Below are 22,977 nucleotides of genomic sequence, written 5' to 3'. Positions count from 1 at the left end.
TCATTCATCACTATATTCCCACTCACAATAATCAAGTCTATAAAGGTGAAGCTACTCCTGTGCCTAAGCATCACACCATGAATAACGGAGGTACAGTTCCACACATTAATCTCACCACCAGATTGAAGTGAGAGGTAGATACACACTCTGGCTACTTTACACCCATGGGAAGAAGCTGTGATACCTATTGCATGGGAAGACAGACAGGCACCAGAGCTGGTCTGGCCATGACGGAGAACAGAAACAATCCTGCTTCCGCAAGAAACAAAATCCTGTCTACCCAGCCCATAGCAAGTCACTTTAGTAATTGGATAATGCATTTCAATTAAACAATGAAGTATTATTTCAAGTCAATGTATATATCAATGAATGGGTTAAAACACTGATTTTTCTCTATGTTGATATACTGATCAATTGACAGATCATCATATCAGACCCTCTGTCATGTGAATGACACTTATGAATTGATATGTTTCTTATAAATAGCACCAAAATAACTCAATATAAATATGCCTACTGATACATACCAGCAGCTGTGAGTATGTGTACGGATAGTGGTAAGCGATGTAGCAGACATCATATGAATGTGGGAATGCAATTGTGAATGCTGTAGTAAGATATGAGCGTGGTTTGCGAGACGTTATGTTCTGGTACCAATTCCTATAGTAACAGATGTCAGTACCCACACGTACCCATCCTGGACGTCCCAATACAGACTCACGGACAGAGTACATTATTGGTTTCATTCCTGAAAAGAGCAGCAAAACATAATTTCCACAGAATTAGTACATCATATCAAAGGAAAGTCTTGCAAAGTTCTTTGCTGATTTGTACTGATTAAACATTGCTATTTAAAATGTTGGTAAACGTAACTAAATAGGTAGTTTATGTCCTTTCATAGTTCAGCTAATTATATTCTAGGAACAGGCTAGAGATTTTCTCAGACTTATACTTTACACCAGGCCAAGTTATACCTCACATCAATGCTCTGACACAGGCCTTACCTGCATTCACTCACCCTGCCACATGCCAGCAACATAAATGAGACAACATTTAAGGGGTCTAGATCTGTAATGTTGCCTAGATGCAAAGAACAGTTATTTTTAAATGTCCTACATTGTTAAAGGGTTAATCATAACCTATAAATGTAATGGTATGACTAAGGATATGCAATTATATTGATATGAATACAAATATTGGTATTTCTTGTGTAACATAACTGACATCATTTCTAACTAATTTATGGAGACATTGTTATATTCATAAACATGATGCATATGTTATATTTTAAAATAAAATCATAAATTTTTATTAATCATGACTTGTTTGCAATAAAGTAGGAGAACATCTGAGAGTGTATGGAGCAGTATGTTGTACTGGGACCTGTTTTTTAAATGCACAAATATAAATAAATATATTAATAAAAATTAGGGAATAATAATTACTGGACTAAAGACAAATTTCTTATTCTGTTTTAAGTTCCTAATTTTCATTAAACCATAACACAATGGAGTGACAGAAGTTAAAGTATAGCTCCCATACTTTAACATCTGAGTAACTGTAACTTTATATGAAGGAAATACTAAGTATGCATAACAAAAAAAACATGAAATACCATAGTTGAATTGGCTGTTCTGCTTCTCACAGTTGACAATATTAAAGACATATGGAAAATTAGATTCCATATTGCTGACTTCAAAATAAAACCACTGATGATGGTGACTGGAGTTTACATCTGGCATGAGGATGAGATCATACTCCTTAGGAGAAATCTGAAATACACATAAAAGAATCACATCAAACTGGTATATGGTGAGGTGCGTCTAAATTTGTGGTGCAATTTTTTAACAATTAGCAATTAATGATAGAAATATGAATTAAAGATGTAACTAAGGGGAAACTGTAGGAGTTTATCTGGGTTCTCAGTGAACTTCAGTGTCAGTCCAATTTACTTAACTGCACTCATTTCTTTGGTATTCTGATTCTTATCACATGTGAGTGAGAACACCTAATGTACACTCTCAATACAGCTTCTTATGCTTCATTTCAGATGGTCCATGTTACAGAGCTTTTCATTTTATACCACTTGTTTTACATATATAGTCCCACAGACAAGTCAAGTTGAGAAAAAAAGAGACATTATTTCTACGGAGCAATAGAAAATTAATGTCCTTACCTGAATCACTTTCCGAAGATTTCCACTTTCAAACCGTGACTCAAAACACAGGTGACTTTTAGTTCCATCTTTTTGGCCTAGATGCAACTCATCTGAATTAACAAGCAACCTATCAAAGAAAGAAAAATGCCAATCACCAAACAGAAATGCTGTAATACATTTATATTACAAGATATTATTTATGAAAGTAAGTAAAAATTAAGGGCAAGTTTATTACAAGTTTTTCACAAAATAAATACACAACAGTTACACATATCTTGGTCTTCTGTGTAATGACCCTAACTTCACCTAAATAATATAGTACCACTTCTTTCCATGACTGATCAGACACGAGTTCGCCAATTCTGATTAGTGCAGATATGCTGATAGATCTGCTGTCTTTAATAATAAAACATGTTTCAGCTGATGACTGCCAAGGATATGCAAAATCAATAAGGTTCATCCATCCTTCCCTGAAAATGTCCACCCATTCACAAACTTTCCTTTGGCTCACGCAGTAACTGTCACACAAATCTGTTATTCTTTTATCAATTTTGCTGGCTTTCATAAATTCTGACCATAAAAATTGTACATAGCAACAAAGCAACATTACTTTTTTTATAAAGTGTAATCTTTAATACATTCATCAACCAGAGATTATAAATAAACTCATTCCTCACCTATTTGTACTGCTATTTTGCCTTTGTGGTGGAAGTTCTGTGATAAGTGTATCTAGTTCATACACCACTTTGTTTGAACCCTCAAACTCAGCAAATCCTCGCTCCACACAAGCTAGGAGTTTGGCTCTGAAACAAAAATGTTTATCTTTTAATCAGAATTATTAATGATGTTTCCTGATACCAAATGTTGCTAGGGTTATTAGATAAAGAGTGGTAATATGTGCACAGAAGGGGGAAATAAGAAAAGCTTGCAACATTTTGATGAAAATCATCAAGGGATAGTCCTCTTGTGAGACCTAGTTATAAATGGGAGGACATTATTACAACGGATCTTAGAGCAGTAGGGGTTAAATAATTTAAATTAGCTCTTTATAATGTCCAATGGCAGACTTTTGTAGACATGACTGATAAACCTTTTAATTCTATAAAAGCGGGGAATTACGTGTCCAGGTGAATAACAATAAATGTTTCAGGGAAGAACGAATACCATGGCATTAATTAATAGTAACAACCTGATCTTCAAAACAGAAACATTCTGTACTCACCTGCATACTCTGCGGTCTTTAATGTTCAATGGCTCAAGTTCCTTCGAGCTGTCACTACCCATCATGTCTGGATAAGCAATCTTAATAAATGGTAAGATACTGTTAACACGAGATGCTATCTTGGCATAAACTCTTGGAAAGCCAGAGTCTTTGGGAATGTCAGAAATTACACCCAAGCCTTTCACCATCATGTGATTATCAATGTTGCTTCTGGTAAAGGAAGAAAAGTGAATATAATAAACCTTACGTTTGTCATGCACTACATTATGTCCAGGATTAAAAATACGCTATTCCTTGTGTGGCAATATACACGAGGCCATGAAGAAACTGCACCAACAATCTGGTACAATACTTGGCACATATTCAATGCACAGCCACACTTTGAAACCAATTTCATCAAAGATGTAAGCTATGAACTGTCAGTTTTGTTACACTTTATGGTACTATTTATATTATTTGCCCAAAGGATCAAAGAAAAACCACTAAGGAAAATTATCACTCAGAATTTTCTCCCAGCCAAGATTTTAACGAGCTATCTGTGGATTACCATTCATAAAATCAAACATTAATATTTAGTACCTTCTGTCAGATATTTTATTACAACATTTTATCTGCAAACACTTCCCAAAAAACAGTCATTTGTTGATCTAGAAGTAAAGAGAGAATACTAAGTGCATGTTCATGCCTTGTAACCAGAATTCTGGACAAAATCCTAATATAAAAATTGGTACTAAAAAGTGGAAATCCAAATATTTGAAAATGACAGTAACAAGTCAAAGTAACATCCATAAACACGTTGTGAGCAGCTCCATTTTAGGGAATGTTAATTACCATTCAGTTCACTACCCATCTTCTTTCAATCTAAAATCAAAATATTTACATATATAATAATATTGTCGGTTATCTTATATGGGTGTGAAACTTGGTTTCACACACTTGGGGAAGAATACTTAAACCTAAGAGAGATAGTGCAACAGACGGATGAAAAATATTGCATAATGAAGAGCTTCATTAAATATTACTACTGTGATCAAGTCAAGGTGAAAGAAATGGTTGAGGCATGTGGGATATGTGGCAGAAGAGAGAAGTTTCAGAAGATAAGCTTGAAGGAAAGAGACCACTTGGGAGAATTAGACATACATGGGAGGATAAAATTAAAATAGAATTTAAGAAAACAGGACATGTGGGTGTGTAATGGATACAACTGGCACAGGATAATTTCCATAGATTGGCATTTGTAAACACTGTATTAAACATGTGAATCATATAAATGGCAGGAAATTTCTTGGCCAGCTGAATTCCTAGCAACTTCTCAATGAATCTTCTTCTTTCTTGGCTCTACAACCCAGTTGTGGGTCTTCGCCACCTCCTTTTCAGAGGTTTTCCTAGTCTTTGAAGAATGCATTTGTGAACAGTGAGTGACCAGCCCACTGCCTCTGCACAATTTCTGCTCGATCCTGATTTGACTGCTACAGCCATCAAGTAGCGAATCAGGAAACTTGGGTGAGAAATGGAGAATGAATTTTGCTCATGAAACATGTCATTTCATGTTCGTAAGATTCTTTTACATGCTGCAGATCTACGTGGGACCGCCGGCTTTACTTCCCCTCCGAAGGAAGTTGTACTACGGATTTTTTTTATCACCCTTAAAAATCCATCAACCTTGGCTGGGTTTGAACCCATGAACCTTGGGTCCAGTGGCGAACACGTGAACCACTAGTCCACTGAGGGTGACACTCAACTAATCTACTTCATGGTATTGTTTGTCAGGAAAATTATTAAATTACATTAAGGCAAATACTGCAATATTTACCTCGTTGCAGTTGATTCCATTGTGACTCCATTTTTACCAGTATCCAATGTTGACAAAACAGAACTGACAGATTTAGCTGTATTCTGAATATCACTGTGATTTTTGCTCAAGGATATGTTATCATCACTGAGTGATTTGCTACATTCCAGTACCTTCTTCAATGGTTGACAATGATCAGCGAAGGATGGTGTTTTACATGGGAAAACCTGATTAAACACAGTATCATTAAGAATGTTCTCATGGCAATTTTCTTTGCAGTTCTTCTGTATAAACTGATTTTTTCCATTAGATGGTAAACTAGTATCACAAGAAGTAGAAGATTTCAGTAAGATACTTCTGCCATATTTTTCTTCCAGTTTTCCAAACTCTCTCAAATAATGAGAATATCTGGAAGGAAATTTAAAAATATGTTATGCCAACAAAGCACAAGTACAAAGAATTTCTTAGTTCCAGGTAAGAATATAAATGAGAAGTGAGTACTGCAAGATATTACATGATACAGAACCCTGCGATTTATAGTTTCCCAGCATTGTTAGGATAGTGAAATCTATGAGAAGTGGATGGGCTGAGCATCTGGATTGGGTGGGGAGAAACAAAAAATACACAGAGGTTTTGTGAGGAAACCTCTTATAAATGTTTATTTGGAACAAGGCAAAGAAAAATCTTATGAAGGTGGACTGACAGGATAAGCAGTGAATGAATCTGGCATAGATTCATATCCAGTGGTGATATGTGGTACTGGTGATGTTATATCATCATTTTATGCCATGATAGTGTTTTTGGTAACTCTGACCATCATGAAATAAATGTATAAAATATTGAGAACATTTATTATTCTAAAGTTAATAAATCAGACATTTTAACAGCTGCAGTCACTGAAAACAAAAAAAAAATCTGTATTTTCTTTATCAAGTATCAGCATGATGATGATGATCATCATCATGTCTGATTATAAAAGGTATGTTTAACCCAGCCAATGAAATATTTAAATGTGAAAGCATACTCCATTTGGAGTACACAAGTTTATTAAAAAATATTGTCAAAAAGGTAATAAGCAGTGCATATGATATACTGCAGATGCAAATTATTTTTCCTTTTATTTCATTAACTATACATCACATTACAAATTTTTCAAACAAAAGTTGTAGAGCTTAATGAGATACATGTTTAATGCATGCCCTGTGCTAATTCTTTATGCAAGGAGCCATTTCTAAGAAATGTGTCAAATTTTGGTTTCATCTTTGAGTAATGTAGGGATTATTTATCTGAAACATACCCAAGAAGATCTTCTACGTCTCGCTGAGCAGGAAGGGGCAGATTACAGATTTTGTTCTTGTACTCTTCTTTATAACATTCATTATCTTTGTCATCATTACCATCACTATCATCACTATCATCATCTTCTTCTGCTTCTTCTTGTAAGGAGTCCTCACAGCTATCTTCATCAGATCCTGGACTTGGCTCATGAGATGAAGAAGCATGTTTCCCTAAAATCAGCAGCATAAAACATATACAGAGCCCATAGTCTCTACAAGAAGCTGCAGACAACAGGAGCTCATTAAGTAACTAACTCTCTGGTAATACGGAACAACAGTCTAATACTGCTGATAAAAAAGCAGACATATTCCGCCAATCACTGTGTACTGTTATTGAAAAGCACAGATTTAGTGCATATCTTAATGTGTTAAACACTATATGTTCCCTCTCTGCCTTTAAACACCAGGTTACTTAAATACACAAGTAAATAAACAAAAAGTCACTAACAACCTTTCATACCTCTTAAAACACAAAAGAAAACTTTCTAGGGAAGTAATGAAGATCATAAATAGGAAACAATACAAAGAAAGTTATAAACCCGTGCTTTATAAGAGACTGTGAAATGAAAGACATACCTGTTATGTCAATTTCATTATATCTGTAGACCTCTTTTAGAGTCGGCAAGGTGAAAATTGCTGGGCTTGATGTACTCTGTACAGGCAACTGTTTCCTGTCCAGACATATGTTAATGATATAACATACCCGGGCTAGAACTGAATCATAACTTTTGTCTTCCGGACAGTGTGTACTGAACTTGTGAAGAAGGGTCAAACCATTGTGTGTACAAACACTTTTCCGGCCAATTTCTGTAGGTCAATGAAAAACATTATTCAATTTCTCTAGATTATATCAGACCCTAGTCAGATGGTTGGTCAGGAAGTAAACACAAAGACAAACAATCATATGATCAGGTCTATTCATTAGAATGAAAGACAAAATCATAACAAAAAGGTAGGTAGCAAATACTTTGAAAATGTGGCAAAGATAAAATACTTTAGAATAACAGTACAAAATCAAAATTACATTAATAAAAATAACACCAAATTAAATTTGGTGAATGTTTCCTATCATTCAATTTTAGAAAGTAGATAAGAAGATAAAAGATTATGTTCAGAGAAACAGTATACAGTATTTAAGTCCATGGAGTAAAGTCTTTCTTGAGAAATTAATAGTTCCATGAAGTTCTTTGACGTTTATGGAACAAGAAAGTTAATTACAGTGTTCCAGAGCCTGTCATTTAGGCCTTTGAAACTTATGAATCCAATTCACATTCTCACATTTTATTGCTTTAAAATCCATTTCTTAGGCCACTGGCAAACAGACTATTTGGTCTGTGAGCCACCAGCTGAGCAACCACAGCACTACATCACCTAAATCAACACGGTTATAATTAGTTCACAAATACATTTTATTACACAGTAATTCAACTCACTAGTAGAACAAAGGTGTTGTAATGTCATAATTATATAGCTGCAAATCTTTAAGTGTATTCTTCCTTCATAACGATCCCAGCGCTCAAATATCCGTAACAAGAGAATCAGTAATCCACTCTTTACTGTTTGGATACAGCAGGGTCCTGTAAATGTGCCAAAAGATATATGTGTTAATTAAAACCTGCTTATAATAGAATCCCAAAGGGCCTAAACATTTAACACAGGCTGTCACTTCTAGGTAGAATGTAATGCACAGCAAATGCACTGTGCATTTATGATCAAAACCACAAGCCACCAATTCATGGTATTTATGTACACTGACTGTGAAAAATCAGAAAACATTTTAATTATGCACTTCACACTGGTATTTAAAATTCTAATTTTGAGGAAAACCCAAAATATTCTTACTGCTTTTAGTGAGGTAGTTGATCACATTCAATGACAATCTGAGCTTGGAATTAGGAGTGAATCCAATGCAGACAATAATCTTCTCCATAGTAGCTACTATTCCATCTTTGACCAACAGTGATGTTGTAGAAGCTTTAGGAAAAAGATAAATAAGTTGGCCCTATGACAAATCACATTAAAACAAAACAAACAATTTCAGTAACATAATAAAGTGATGACACTATAATTCATCACACTTTATGATCTGAAGCTTTCACGGCAATGAGTCAGCGCTGAGCTTTCCACTCGCACGGCTTGCTCTTTGCCCTGATGATGGAGGCAGCAAGGACTTCTGAAACGTTGGTAAACTTTGACAACAACCCAGAAGACAGCCATCTTCAGACTCACCACCATGAAAACCTCAAATCCTACAGCCTGAATTTAATTATACATATCCCTGAATAAGTACTTACAGCTTCTGGCCAAACATTTAATCACAAGAAGTACTGGATATAATAGTTTAGTGTTATTACAGTAAGTTCGCAATACATTATGGAATGTTTTAGTAGCCCCAACCAGTCGAGTCTTCACTGAGAATTTGGAATCTGTAAAAGAAATAAATTACTGTCAATACATCAGAACATACTATTCATGGAACATTTGAAACCCTATGTTGTACTTACATGGGAAGTGGTCCTTACATGAATGCACATTATGCAAAGAAATAAATTACAAGTTCATTACACATACAAGCATGTAAACATGTGAGAAATTCTATCATGCACATCAGTTTTGCTTTTCCACATTTGAAATTATAATTCCATATGGAAATCCACAAGGGTCAAACCAGTTCAAACTAAATATTCATAAGACAATTTTATCCTCTTTCTTTGCAGTATTTAGTTTACTCCATGCTGGAATAATGCAGTAAGAAAATTAAATATCTGGCGCCCAATTCACTCTGTACATCCATGCTTCCCTTTATCAATTCTACAACAAACAAATACCTCATTACTCTACAACAATCTTCCTTTTCATAATAAAAGTTAGTTTTAATATACAAAAAGCCTAAAAACATACCATGCAGTTCCAAATTTTACATTGTAACATTTGTGTTAAAATATCCAGCTTAGTCAGAAATGCCTCATGAAATGATGACCGAATGTCTCTTGTAACTAATACCAAAAGAAATCATTACATTTTTGTTTTGCTTCAACACACCTCAGCGGTATTATTCCCATTCTTGATTGACAACAGTGTTGTAGTGGGCTACTTTGATAGCATTTTTGACAACCTGGCTGCCTCCATTTTCAAGGAAAAGTGATTAAACAAGGGCCTAGTGCCAATATGTAGATATGATATGTTTATCTAACATAAAATCTTTCTGTACACTCTGGTTGATGCTAAGAAACCAGATAACCACATGATGGGAAAATCTGTAGACTCTCATCCTTTTAGTTTTAGAACCTGAATTTAATAATAGGTAAGAATAACTCAGTGTTTATTTTCTGCAGTGCACTAACATTAAGAAAAAACAATTTGTTGTTGTTTATATGGTTTATGAAATTTATTAAGAATGCAAGTATATTTATTTGTTTATTTAAGGATGCTTTTTACAGTATCTCAGACTAAATAGCATTATATGATAGGATAATAGTGAATAATTAATTGGAAAGATGTGGAAGGAAGCTGTCACAGTTTAATTAAGGTACTATCCTGTCATTTGCCCAGACAGACCGAGGAAAACCACGAAAAACCTCGATCAGTATAGCCAGTTTCCAGGCTGAGATCTGAACCAAGTACATCCAAAATACAAAGCAAGAATGTTAACCACTCAAAAATTATGTTCGGTGTTGCGTTTAGAAGATTAATCTAATATGCACATACAATATGCATGATATAATACAATATGCATGATATAATAAGTAAGCAATATCATTATATCATTACAATTATTTTAGAAAAACAAAAGTGAAAAACAGTAATTCATTTAGTAGACTAAGAATATCAGCACTGGGCCACTGTTTAGTTGCTTCACCTTTATCTGAAACATTGGAAAAACAGCCGACCGCAACACAGTGCAATCAGTCAAAAATGGATTCAAATTTGAAAATGTTTGGAAGGTTATTGTCATGTCCATGTCATGAGCACTTTTAGACAGAAACAAAGAATAACACGTGAGAACCACAGTTAGGATAACCAGCCACAAATAGAATTCATCCTAAGCCTCTGAAATTCAAGTTGCATGGTAAGATGCACTATGAACTGATTATATTGTCGTGATGGAATTAGTTGGTAAGTCCAAAGTATTGTACTACATGTACATGCTGCAAAAGGGAGAGAGAAATAAAAAGTGAGAAAAGTTTAAATTTTTAAAATACATATTCTTCCACCTGTGGTGACAGATGGCATAAATTAAGCCACAAAATGGTGGTGGTCTGCAGACCACAAGTTGAAAAATGCTTTTGTTAAGGATGTGTCACAGTCATGCAGGCCTAACAAATAAACATTATACAATTTAAATATATGTAACACAAATGATGGTACATGTTCAAACTTGTAAATGATGATGCATCTAGACTTTTACAGAAATGGGAAATATGGATGGGTTGCAAAATAGCTACCATATTTAAGTCGCAGAATATGTCAGCACCTTGATTCATCTGCAAACAAAAGAATGAAACTGTTACGAAAACTAAATTTGATCAGCTTATAAATCCATCTTTGATTTTCATCATTCACACTATTCAAGGTACCAGTCACGACTGTCATGGCTGTAACAGACTGCAAAGAACAGTGCAGATTCTAAATATTTCATATAACAGAAAGTGTTACATACAACAAGAATCACTATTTACATTTCAAACACATATTCTGCATTCAATGCAGTATTTTTTCTGACATAAAAAAGACATCATAGATGATACCAGATTTTAATTTTGGAAGACACTTAGGACAACTGAGCTTCAGTATGTAGTACAATCTTTGTTACCATAAAAGTTAAAACAGTTCAGGCAGAGGAATTGTAGTCCACATGTGGAAGGAAATCCTCTCTGTAGCAAGTATATCTTCTTTTCTGTCTTCTTAAAAGCTCAATCTGGGTTAGCATACTACATTTCTTGCTTTGAAAATGGCTGGGTTCTGGGTTGTAGCGCCATGTAGTCCAGTAGAAGCCCAATGACGTTTCAAAGATGCTTGCTGCCTCCATCATCAGGGTGACACCTCTGAAACATCAGTAAGCTTCTACCAGACTACATGGCGCTACAGCCATCTTCATCCTTGCCAACATGAGAACATCAAATCCTACTAACTTTTGCTCTGATTATAACAATGCCATGTAGCATGACTTATATTTGATACCTTGGGCTTGTGGTTCTTCTTTCTTACACATACTTCAAGAATAGCAGAAATTAAGATTAACTTCAGTTAACATTTCTATTACCTCGCTGTGCCAACTGAGCCAACAGCCACATTAATTCCAGCATAAAAGTATCTGACAGAACCACATATTTTGTTTGCTGTTGCATTATTAACTTCACTACTGACTGTGATGCATTCATTGAGACCAGCTGACTAATAGCAGAACTTCGGGACTTTCCTGAAACATCAAACAGACCTCTGAGAAATATATTCACTATAGAAAAGAAAATAATTTAATGTGTTCAGATTACATTATTATATTTTTGTACTAGCTCTTACATATTGGCTGTAACTATTACATGGAACAAAGTCCTTCTTTACAACATAATAGTTAATCAGCTGGTAAAGAAATTAATTGTCTTTTATGGAATGTAGATTAATTACTGTGCTCATAAGATCCTGCCACTGGATCCTACTCTGAGCTGATAAATCCAGTCCACCCACTTCCAACCCAATTACTCAAGGTCCATTTAATAATATCTAACATCTATGTCCTGATCAACCAAATTATTTCTTTCCTTAATGTTTACTGACTAATATTTTGTATGCACTTCTTATCTACCTACATATGTCATACACCCTGCCCATCTCATCCTTAATTTAGTCACAAAAATGACAACATTGCTTGACATTATAAAATTCAACCGCATTAATAATATCAGATGACTTCACTCTTCACCAAATATTACTAACGTGATTAAATCAAGCAGGCTGTGATGTGTGGCCCACATTGGAGAAATTATACACCAAAATTGTAGTCAGAAAATATGAAGGGAAGAGAACATGTTAAATATCTGGACATAGATAGGAGTATAACATTAAAATGATTCTCAGAGGAATAGGAAGCGAGAATGTGGACTGCAGAATAAGTAATGGATTAACTATTTGCCTTTACGATCATTGGTGGATCACTTTCACATTCCACAATGAATGTCAACAACATGAAATTCAACCAGTATTATTACTTCCTGATACCTGATTTTGGAGCAACACACTCATGAAGAATTCCTGCCAAACTGCAAGTGGTTGCTTGGTCTTTCACAACCTGAAAGACATAAGGAACCAATGTCGATGACACAAAACAAGAGAGGTTAATGAATGGATAATTCTGGAAGGATATTGGGGTGACAGAAATCAATAAACAACAAAATTATACAAATATATATTTATTATTCAAGTCTATACACAAACTTTTAAATTGTTGATGTTAAAATTTAAAATCACCCTTAATATTCTGCGCCATTCATCGTTATCTCGATGTTACAATATTGTGCTATATATTACTACATGTTTCAATGTCATAGCATCATCTTCAGGTTTTTATCTTTAAAACTATTCTATATTTATTAATGCACGCTTTTCGTTGATTGTAGATTGTAGATTACTGTTGTGGGTGTACCTTTGATCTTCTTATTATTTTGCATATTATGTTGTGTATTATGTTATTTGTTCATTATTCTGTGAAATTATCAACAATATAATTAACATTTGAGTTATTAATATTATTTTTTATATTATTTTTTAATATTATTTATATGAAAATGAGTTTGGATATTGGCATAAAAATTCATTGTAAAAGTAGAAACAACATTTTAACATCAACAATTTAAAAGTTTGTGTATAGACTTGAATAATAAATATATATTTGAATTTTGAACACAAACATGACGCATCTAAACTATAAACAAAATTATAGTAGCAACTGCATACGATCAAAATTTATCTATCCATATATGAATATATAAGTATCGGCTATATATTCAGGGTACACTGAGTCAATATCGGAATATTTCCTACTTAGAAATCAACCTTTATTAGGGCCTACGTAGGAGATGCGCTGTTCATGGTTTGTATGACTCCTTCCACCCCTTCCTTTTCAATCCTTTCGTACTGATCATCCTCTGTCTCATATCCTGATTTAAGTTATGCATTTTGTTTGTAGGAATGGTTTAACAGAGGAAGTCATTGTCTTCAGCTTACACAAGACTCTGCCCCCAGTTAGCTTTTTGGTTAGTTGATTGGTTTGCTGCTGACTCACTTAACCCCGAAGATAAAAGCGATATATACCTCTAAAAAGTTGGTAACCACCTACAAGACCATACAGCATCACAATCCACAATTGAAATCCTCAAATCTTGGATATATGACTAATTCTTAATAAATGATTCTACTAAAGAATATTACTCTGAATATTTGTTTTGAGAGGTCAGAAATAAACTACTTTTTTAAAGACCACCATAATTTCAATGAAACTTTTTGAAAAACTATATCTTTCTACTCATATTGTTCATTAAACATAATGAAGTTTGCATACAAAATAATCTAAGAGAAAAGAACTGAAGTCCGAAACATTCTACATGTCTACACTAGCGAGTGGTCTGATCCACGTAATACCAGCTGCATTGCCCCAAAGGAACGAGGCTCCAGTACCCACTGGACACAGCCACAGACCAGGAAACGCATCCATCCTCTTCAGGAACTGAATCGTGGTCACATCATGATGGCGTATATAGAAGTCGAGATATACGAGGCGCGTCCACAAAGTAAGTTTCCCACTCGTCCCACAGCTAGCAAACCTTATATTGCGCGAAGCGACTGTGCGTACGTGATAAAGCAATGACGTAGCATGGCGCATGCACTAACGGCACCTCCCGCGTTCTCACAGTAGCATCGTTGCAGCTGTTGAAGATGGAGGTTCTTATTCCAGCTCCCGCCGACTGTGAAGTGCGGTCAGTGATAACGCTAGGCCGCACACGGCTCGACGGACAGCAAGTCTCCTGCAGGAGTTCAGCTGGGAGGTGTTTAATCATCCACCCTACAGCCCGGACCTCGCTCCCAGTGATTTCCATCTTTTCCTACACCTCAAGAAATTCCTGTCCGGTCAGCGTCAGCGTTTTGAGAATGACAGAGAGGCGGAGATGGTTGTCACACAGTGGTTCCAATCCCAGGCGGCAGACTTCTACGACACAGGTATTCAAAAGTTGGTCCCACGGTATGACAAATGTCTCAATTCCGGTGGCGAATATGTTGAAAAATAGCTGGACACTTGCTGTATCTGTTGCAATAAATATTTCCATGAAATTGTGTTTTGTTTCTGTAAACGGCCCCAGGGAAACTTACTTTGTGGACGAGCCTCGTACCTCCACGCATTCAAACCCCGGCTCAAGTCAAAAACGAATGCTCAGTATCGTGGTTCGGCCGCTTTACTTCCGGGTAAGAATTCCAGTCACGTGTCAGATTGGAGACTTGACTGGCCCAACAGCCTACCTCAACATCCAATCAGCAGCCAAACGCAGAGACGTTGAAACAACGTCATTCAGGATCCATAAACAAACACATAATCCAGAGCACTTTGGGAAAACCCGCGTCCGCGGTGCCAAAATAAAGTAGATAAATCTGTATCTAAGTTATGATTAACACATGGCTTGTTGTCTGCATACGCTGAAAGACTTCTTGTAGAATTTATAGCATACAGGACAGGATCACAGGATTGTGTCTCTATTTAAAGACGTCTTGTCAAGCAACAGATGCTGGAAGCGTATGACGTAGCTGTCGATACGGATCGTGTTCCTGTTGGGTGCGGTAAGATGACGGAATGTAGTCGTATTGGCCGTAATCTGGTCGCTGACAGTCGTCAAGCTGATCATGAAACTGCCTTATTCCGTCCTTTCGGCTTATAATCTTTAATGTGGGACCAAGAGTTCAAACCTTATGGAAGCATACACACAGTACACACGTGTGTTTGGAGTTGGTACGATATATAGATCCTACCTAGGCAACGAATATATTCGGGTTTAACGTTGAAAAAGCAAATTGGACATGACTGCATACGGCCGGTAAATTCGACTTTGTACTGCCCTGCTACGTGTTGTGATACAGACTGTTAGTTTATGCTAGACTAGTTTTAAAATGAATGCTAATTTCATAAAACAAAATTGCATAAAAATAAATGTTTTTAAAGTGGCGGTCAGAAGAAGGGTATCGTTATGGTAGAGCCAAATTCTTAAAATAAAACCCGGTTGTTTTAAGTTGCCAGACACGTTAAAAGCAATTCGGACAATTCAGTCACAAACATATTCGCAAATGATCCAAACATTTACTTTCAGCGAAGGTTTAAAACGCCCGTTACGAACTACGGGGGAGCACGGAGATGGCTGTCTTCTGTGATGCGCTGACCAACGTTTCAGACGAGCTTTCAGCCTCCGTCGTCAGGGTGATTAACTTGCTACTGGGGCCAAAGGCGAGTTTAAAATTCGTTCAGATCGGTGTAATATGACCCAACCTGAAATTAAGCTAAATTAGAATTTTATCGATTTTCTAAAGAACTGTTCACAGTTCAATATTTGGTGCATGGACATAAAATACAGGTCTCTTTGTGGTCTATGGCTTTCACCTGAAACATTATTTCACACGGTGAGTAATAAACAACAGATTTGCGTGCGCAGTATATAACCGTCCTGACCAATCAATTAAGTAAAAAAATTGAAAAAAGCATTTGACAAATCGAAGCCAAATTTCCACTCTTTTATGTAAACTCTAAGTAAATAAAATATTAAGTTTAAAAACTATAATCTTCATAAATTACGGTAACATATAATAAAATATGAAAAATATCAGAGCACCCACAATAAAAAAACAGTTGCGGGTGTTGGAGTCATAACAGAAAGGGTTGAGCAAGATGTCAGTGCTGTTACCACTTGTTTCAGCATCGTTAAATATGCAGAAACATTTCAATTCAAAATTCCGCGGCAGACATAGCGTTGAGAGAAGCGAACAGCGCCTGCAACAGGCCGATTAGACTACGAGGTATACAGCAAAGTAGGAGGTGTTGCCGCCCTCCAGGATACTTTATTGTAGACAATAACTTGATCACTAGGGATCGGATAACTCAAAAGTTGACCGCAAAGTCTAAACCACATCCTTCTGTAACAATAGCATTACAAGCCAACCACTATTATCATTATCCTCCTATAGTCAAAGACTAGATGGCCACGGTGGTCTAGCGGTCAGAACACTAGCCTTGTAAGCCTGGGGTCTCGGGTTCGATTCCCGGCGGTGCCCGAATTTTTATAACTTGTATTGGGCAAGACCGTGGTGTAGGCAACACGGAGTTTTCCTCCGGGGGCTTCCCCGGTTTCTCCGTGGCATCCCAACAATTACTCCATTCACACACAGAAGAAGGCAATGGCAAACCACTTCTGGATCATCTGCCAAGAACGTATATGAACAGGTCCCAGTCCGAGAAAAGGATGGAAGGATCCTGTTCATATGGACCTGTCGTCAGACAGAACACTAAATAAAATAGTCAAAGAATAAAAATAATCGAAATTCATCTACCCATAACACTGAAACTGCAACACATATCAGTTTTTCAAAACCAGGCGAAAGCTGAACGGATTTTTAATGAACCTTCGCATATTTTGAGTTCCTGATTACAAATCGTCTTTGTTTACCTTCGATAGCAAGCAACAGAATACCTGACACCTACTGGCCTTGAGCTGTACGATCGGGGTTCGAGTCCCCGCACAGGTAAGAATATTTTCCTTCGCCACTGAGCCCAGGCCAGTCTAGGATTCTCCCATCCAATCCGACCATCATTCTCATACGTCATCATAACATGGTGTTTAAGCTATTACCCCTTTGAAGCCGAAGATCGTCTGAATATTATTTATGAATTCAGTCCGTACCGCGAAGAAAACACTACACCTCACCATTACGAAAATCAGCTGGTTAACCCTTTGAAGCCGAAGCTCGTCTTCATAATATTTACGAATCCAGACCGTACCGCGAAGAAAACACTTCACTTAACCATTAGAAGTCGAATCAGGCGGTACCACATAAGATTTAACAAAAGAACATCCCGGTCAAAGCCTTAATTCAGAAAAGTTATCAGAGCCATCACCATAAGGATCTAAACCCAATTCAAACCGAAGTACACCGAGTTACAACATGCGTTCTTTGCAACTTGGCATTCTGAATTTCCAAACATAATCTTATGACTGTTTGCGTTGTCCATTTAATTGAAAAAATTATTGCTTATCATTAAGCCCCAATCAGTGGATCGTGGGTTTGTAAACAAAAACTGGATCTTGTGGGTGTTATAAGGACACAAACATAAATGTTTGTGCAGAGAACGTCTGCCAAGATCTTGGGCTATTTTCTAGTGATAGTGTCATCTTCTGCCCAGCCCCCCCAACACGCCGTTTCGCATGAACTTAAATAACAAATGTACACGCTCTTCATACACACTGCCACTAATTTATCAACTTTCAGTCGTTATGCATCCCAATAACAACAGCTGTTAAGATACAAGTAACGCATTTTATTTTAATACTTGACAGTGGCCCAAAATCTATAATCTTGAGGTGTAACTGGAAGCAAATGTAAGCAGTTACGAATTAGTACACTTTAACGACCTCCATTTCTCTGGCTATACTCTTACACTTAATTTACAGAAAGCCGTGAGTCTGAAGATGGATGTCTTCTGGGTTGTTGCGCCGTGTAGTCTGGTAGACGTTTACCGACGTTTCAGAGGTCCTTGCTACCAACATCACCAGAGCGACTCGATGGTAGCTGCAGCAAGGACCTCTGAAACGTCGATAAACGTCTACCAGACTACAGGGTGCAACAACCCAGAAGACAGAAATCTTCATACTCTGATGACGGAGGCAGTATGACCTCTGAAACGTTGGTTAACATCGACCAGACTACACAGCGCAACAACCCAGAAGACAGAAATCTTCATACTCTGATGACGGAGGCAGTATGACCTCTGAAACGTTGGTTAACATCGACCAGACTACACAGCGCAACAACCCAGAAGACAGAAATCTTCATACTCTGATGACGGAGGCAGTATGACCTCTGAAACGTCGGTAAACGTCTACCAGACTACACGGCGCAACAACCCAGAAGACAAAATCCTACAAAGCCGTAAATGTGTTTTCAGTTCGTAGCAAACAAAATAATATATAATGGCAGTCGTGACTAGGCGACGGAACTGGACGGACATGGTTCGACTCCCGACAGAAAACATCTCTCTTCTCTTTTACCCCAGACAATAAATACTGGACGCATTACACTTCCAAATTAAGAAGTTACGCACGTGTAACTTCAAGGAGATACACAAACGGAATTCGACTAAATTTCGTATTAGTGAGTATACATTAACAGTAGAAGGTAAACTTTACTGTGGCTAACGCTTCACTCCGTCTCCCGTCCATTTCTTCTCTCTATGTTTATTAACTTATTTCTCCCTTTATTGTCTTTTCTTTGTCCCTTCTAAATGTTTATTTGACTGCAGTTCTGACCAGTCTTCCAATCTCCATGACAACGTTTAATTTCAGAAAACTGTACAAGATGTCGACTTAAAATCAACAAACCATCGCTCGCCTACAAGCCATGAAATCAAGCCTTGACGGGGACACACTGCTGGAACATCGTCAACTTATAGGCGAACGTATGGCCAACGTGTACATTAGTTGTTTAGAAAAGCACAAAACAGTAGATCTAATGACAATCCCAGACCAACATCAACAACCTAGTATGCACTGCCGCCCCGAATAAGCACCAGCAGTGTGGGCAGATCAGTGTTGCCAACACGAGCGAGAAAATTACATAAATTGGTCAAAATGCAGTACACTCGATAAATGTATCTCGATCTACACAGTTCATTCTGTGAGAGGAGATATATAGAAGAAAGTACGGATGAACACTAATTCAGAGGTGCAAGATCTTTCTAGAAAAATGTATAATTACTCAGACGTGTAGCTCTTACCTCTAGTAAGCTGATTAGTAGTGCCAAAATGCCAGATTTTTTATGGCATATATACTCCAAAGTCTTCTCTTTCACCTGTTTATCTGAAATAAATAAATCAATCCCAGTTAATTAATTCTTCATCACTATCACCATGGGCTACACGGTGGGTACCTGGCCCCTTCTGACTCAGAATCCTCTGCATCTCCTTCTCGACTTCTTTCTCAAGCTCTAATACAGCATGATTCAAACTGAAACAAAAACCTAACCTAACCCAGTCTAACCGAACTCAACATGACGTAACCTAACCTAACCTGGCGTAACCTAACCCAACTTAACCTAACGTAACCTAATCTAACTCACCTTAACTTAACCCAATCTAAAAAGGAACCCAACCTAATTTAACCAAACCCAAATATCTTATTCCATACGATACGACGCTGACAAACAGTGACATAATATTATAACCGTTGCCATGGTAATGCTGTTAAAGTGGCCTTACTACGTACAGATATTATAACCTAGATACAGATCATATCTGAGATTGCAACATACCTTGTGAAGCTGTACGACTGTGCAGTCTAGCAGCCACAGAGCGAAGTCCTGCGATATTGTCATTAGGCTTGGCTGCCAAAGACTTCAGTCGATCAATGAGAACCTCGCTGAGATTATCATCTGACATTCTGATTACTGGGTAAAACTTCCTTCGGAACTATGGGGAAAAGAAGTTCAGAGTCAAAATGTTGTTACTGGCAACTGTCCCTTCTTGTTCCAGTACCAACAACACAGCAATTACATCATGGAAATACCTGAAATTCGTCTGAACCAGTTTGTCCTAGGGAAAACTAGAATACTTCACACAACCTAGCCTAACCTAACTTAACCAAACTCCTAACAGCGACATATCACATTCGTGGCCAAATTCTAAACCTTCTCCAGGTTTATCAGGTAATGTGATTATTCCGAATGTCGTGGGCGAGTGACTGCTATTCCTGCTTCGTATGTGGGAGGTCTCGAGTTCAACTCTCGCCCAGAAACCGACTATCCTAAGGCTTTTCATTGTTCTCCCCAGCACTTCCATGGAAGTACAGAGATAGTAAATCAGGCTACGACGGTGTCCTTCCACATCCCTTCCAATTCATTTACTCTCCTATCATCGGACGCTACATGGTATAAGCTTAAACGAAGGATAAATCTCTCCCTTATGCGTCCGTTTTGTGTATCTGTGATAACAGTAGATAACACAATTTCAACCCCAGCCACAAAGCTTGGATTTTCTCAGTTCCACTTCTACCTACAATCGAACAAGTGTTTATTCCGATACTGAAATCATCCTGAGAACTTGCGTGGGTGTTGCTCTTATATTTTTTGTTATTGTCTGATTTACCTGTTCGCTTAATTTTAGTAGTGCCATGTGACTGCGTTATTTGTGCACAAAGCAGGGTACGATTTAACTTCGAAGCGTTTAGGATGAGTAGAAGCTTGTATGTAATGAGTTCTTAAGGCGGACGCCAAACTTCCTCGCTACGGTTTTACCACGGAATGTGTCGTGTCCAGGGCTGTGGAGTCGGTACTAAAATCTCCGACTCCGACTCCTTCATAAATGCTCAATATGTATTAATAAGGGCAGACCTACTAAAATGGTACATGGCACCATAAGAGATTTAATCACCACCACGTGAATCATCAGTCCACTTTTTAGACTTATAACCTATATTTAATTATACGTGTAATAGTTATTGCAGAAATCGGTTGATTTCTAGACATTTTGTATTCTTAAGGTACCGGAGCCAAAGTTACAGAGCGTTATTCCCACACCACGTGGCTCAAAGCGTCGTTAAATCTCCCTAAGCGTTAGGCCACCGGTGGCTCACACGGTATAGAAATTGTTCTTAAGATTTTATATCGAGGTCGGAGTCGGTACATTTTTACATCTAAACATTTTAGCAGCCACAAAAAATTATTCAACATGAGTATATCGTCACCCAGGTCCCAGCTAATGAGTATAATGCCACTGCTCCATCTTATTTACTAGTTCCTCAAAATTGGGATCAATTGGAGACAGAGCACATCTCACGTCATATTCGGGGGTTCAGCAAACATTTTCGTTTTGTGTGTTTTTTTTTAAAGCAAGAGTGGAAAATCATACTTCACACATGTAAGTGTAATGTGTATTCCGAGGTGTGTCGTTACCCAAAGAAAAACTCAGGTTTGGAAAGCACTGATTTACAGTGATAAGAAGGCTGGAGTGAACGATTTAAATAAAATTGGTACAGGGGGAGATGTAAAAATAAAATTTGCTGGGCTAATTTTACTTCGGCACGTAAACTTATCGGTCAAGTATGAAGAACTTCATTACCTACTAAATCTATCACGAATATAATTTCAATTCCCACACTGTTTAAAGTTCTTCATAATTTTTATACAATATCTCTGTGTGTGCTTTAGATGAAGAAATATGATTCAGAAATTCAATTTCTGCGACTGAGGAGGAAATATGTGTATATCCCAATGTGTAAGTTTCACTAGAAAGAATAAACGATTATTTATTTTAAAACACAACGTATCTGAAAATATAACATAGACCGAACTGTTATATGGAAATATCAGTTCTATTCCATCTTCCCAAGGATTTTAAAGTCACGCGGTAGAGCAGACATACGGACTGCAGTAAATTCAGCATTATTCCTACCCGATCGATGCAAAACTTTAAATGCTGATGTCACAGATCCAATTGCAAGAGGCCCCACATTTAAATACTGAAACTGATTTCTTAGAGCAGGGCCTTCTCCACAAGCTTGTACTCATTCGCCTGGTTAATATACCTCCTGCTTTAAACCAGTTTAATGCGATCCACACCCATTTCCATAATCCAAATTTTGATATTATCCTCTAAATCTACCATTCGACCTCTTCCTATAACGTTTCTCGATCAAATTTGTTTATTCATTTCTCGTTTCGCATATGTGAGTTTCTGCCAATTTTAATATTATATTTTAATCTGCACTTATATCACCCAAGCAATGTCTTCCTTAGAGCATTTCACTACAAAATCCTGTGTTTTTCTCACTATTTACGCATTTTACAGCTCTCATAATAATATTAGGAGAGCAGTGATTTACAATATGAAACTTCTCAATTTCTTTGTTAGATCCAGATATGACGTTTCAAGCGTCGTCAACAATCATAACCTCATCTTGGAGCACCGGCATATGTGAAATACTTCGGATAATGTATTTCTATTGTTGTATTTGTCTGCAAAAATGAAAACTGATTCGCAGTTTCACTAGTAAAGAAATCATTAAATCAACTGGCACATTTGAGAGTCGTGTTCTGTCGTCAAAATTAGAACGCATACAAAGCAAGTACTATGCAGAAAAACAAAAGTCAACAATATGACAGCAGCTAACATTCAGATAAGGGCGTTAGACGTCAGAATGATGCGGTAAGGCACTCGTCAGTCAAACTCAA

General features: G+C 37.0%; 1 protein-coding gene across 7 annotated transcripts in view; it reads right to left on the bottom strand.

Annotated features, from left to right (window-relative positions):
- The window catches only part of LOC110832824 (cytosolic carboxypeptidase 1), a 48,854-nt gene that overhangs the window by 20,010 nt on the left and 5,867 nt on the right, over positions 1-22,977 (bottom strand). For 2 of the 7 annotated variants that reach the window (XM_087356821.1, XM_022070181.2), the window contains exons 2-16: positions 20,062-20,218; positions 19,528-19,610; positions 12,726-12,795; positions 11,773-11,928; positions 8,804-8,935; positions 8,352-8,483; positions 7,943-8,086; positions 7,086-7,316; positions 6,470-6,680; positions 5,194-5,580; positions 3,381-3,590; positions 2,836-2,961; positions 2,177-2,285; positions 1,616-1,772; positions 528-748 (exon numbers count right to left, since the gene is read on the bottom strand). In XM_087356821.1, coding sequence (XP_087212947.1) covers positions 528-748; positions 1,616-1,772; positions 2,177-2,285; positions 2,836-2,961; positions 3,381-3,590; positions 5,194-5,580; positions 6,470-6,680; positions 7,086-7,316; positions 7,943-8,086; positions 8,352-8,483; positions 8,804-8,935; positions 11,773-11,928; positions 12,726-12,795; positions 19,528-19,610; positions 20,062-20,188 — 2,496 coding nt within the window. In that variant the 5' untranslated portion in view covers positions 20,189-20,218. Of the gene's footprint in view, positions 1-527; positions 749-1,615; positions 1,773-2,176; positions 2,286-2,835; positions 2,962-3,380; positions 3,591-5,193; positions 5,581-6,469; positions 6,681-7,085; positions 7,317-7,942; positions 8,087-8,351; positions 8,484-8,803; positions 8,936-10,877; positions 10,895-11,772; positions 11,929-12,725; positions 12,796-14,144; positions 14,509-14,870; positions 14,916-19,527; positions 19,611-20,061; positions 20,219-22,977 lie in introns of those variants that run through there. The other 5 variants (XM_087356824.1, XM_087356822.1, XM_022070183.2 and 2 more) reach the window with 5 other exon arrangements.

Source organism: Zootermopsis nevadensis, unplaced genomic scaffold, assembly GCF_977971745.1.
Source record: "Zootermopsis nevadensis isolate Lab colony 2312 unplaced genomic scaffold, Znev_1.0 Znev_ptg000028l, whole genome shotgun sequence".
NCBI lineage: Eukaryota > Metazoa > Arthropoda > Insecta > Blattodea > Termopsidae > Zootermopsis > Zootermopsis nevadensis.
This window is presented reverse-complemented; position numbering and strand designations above follow the sequence as displayed.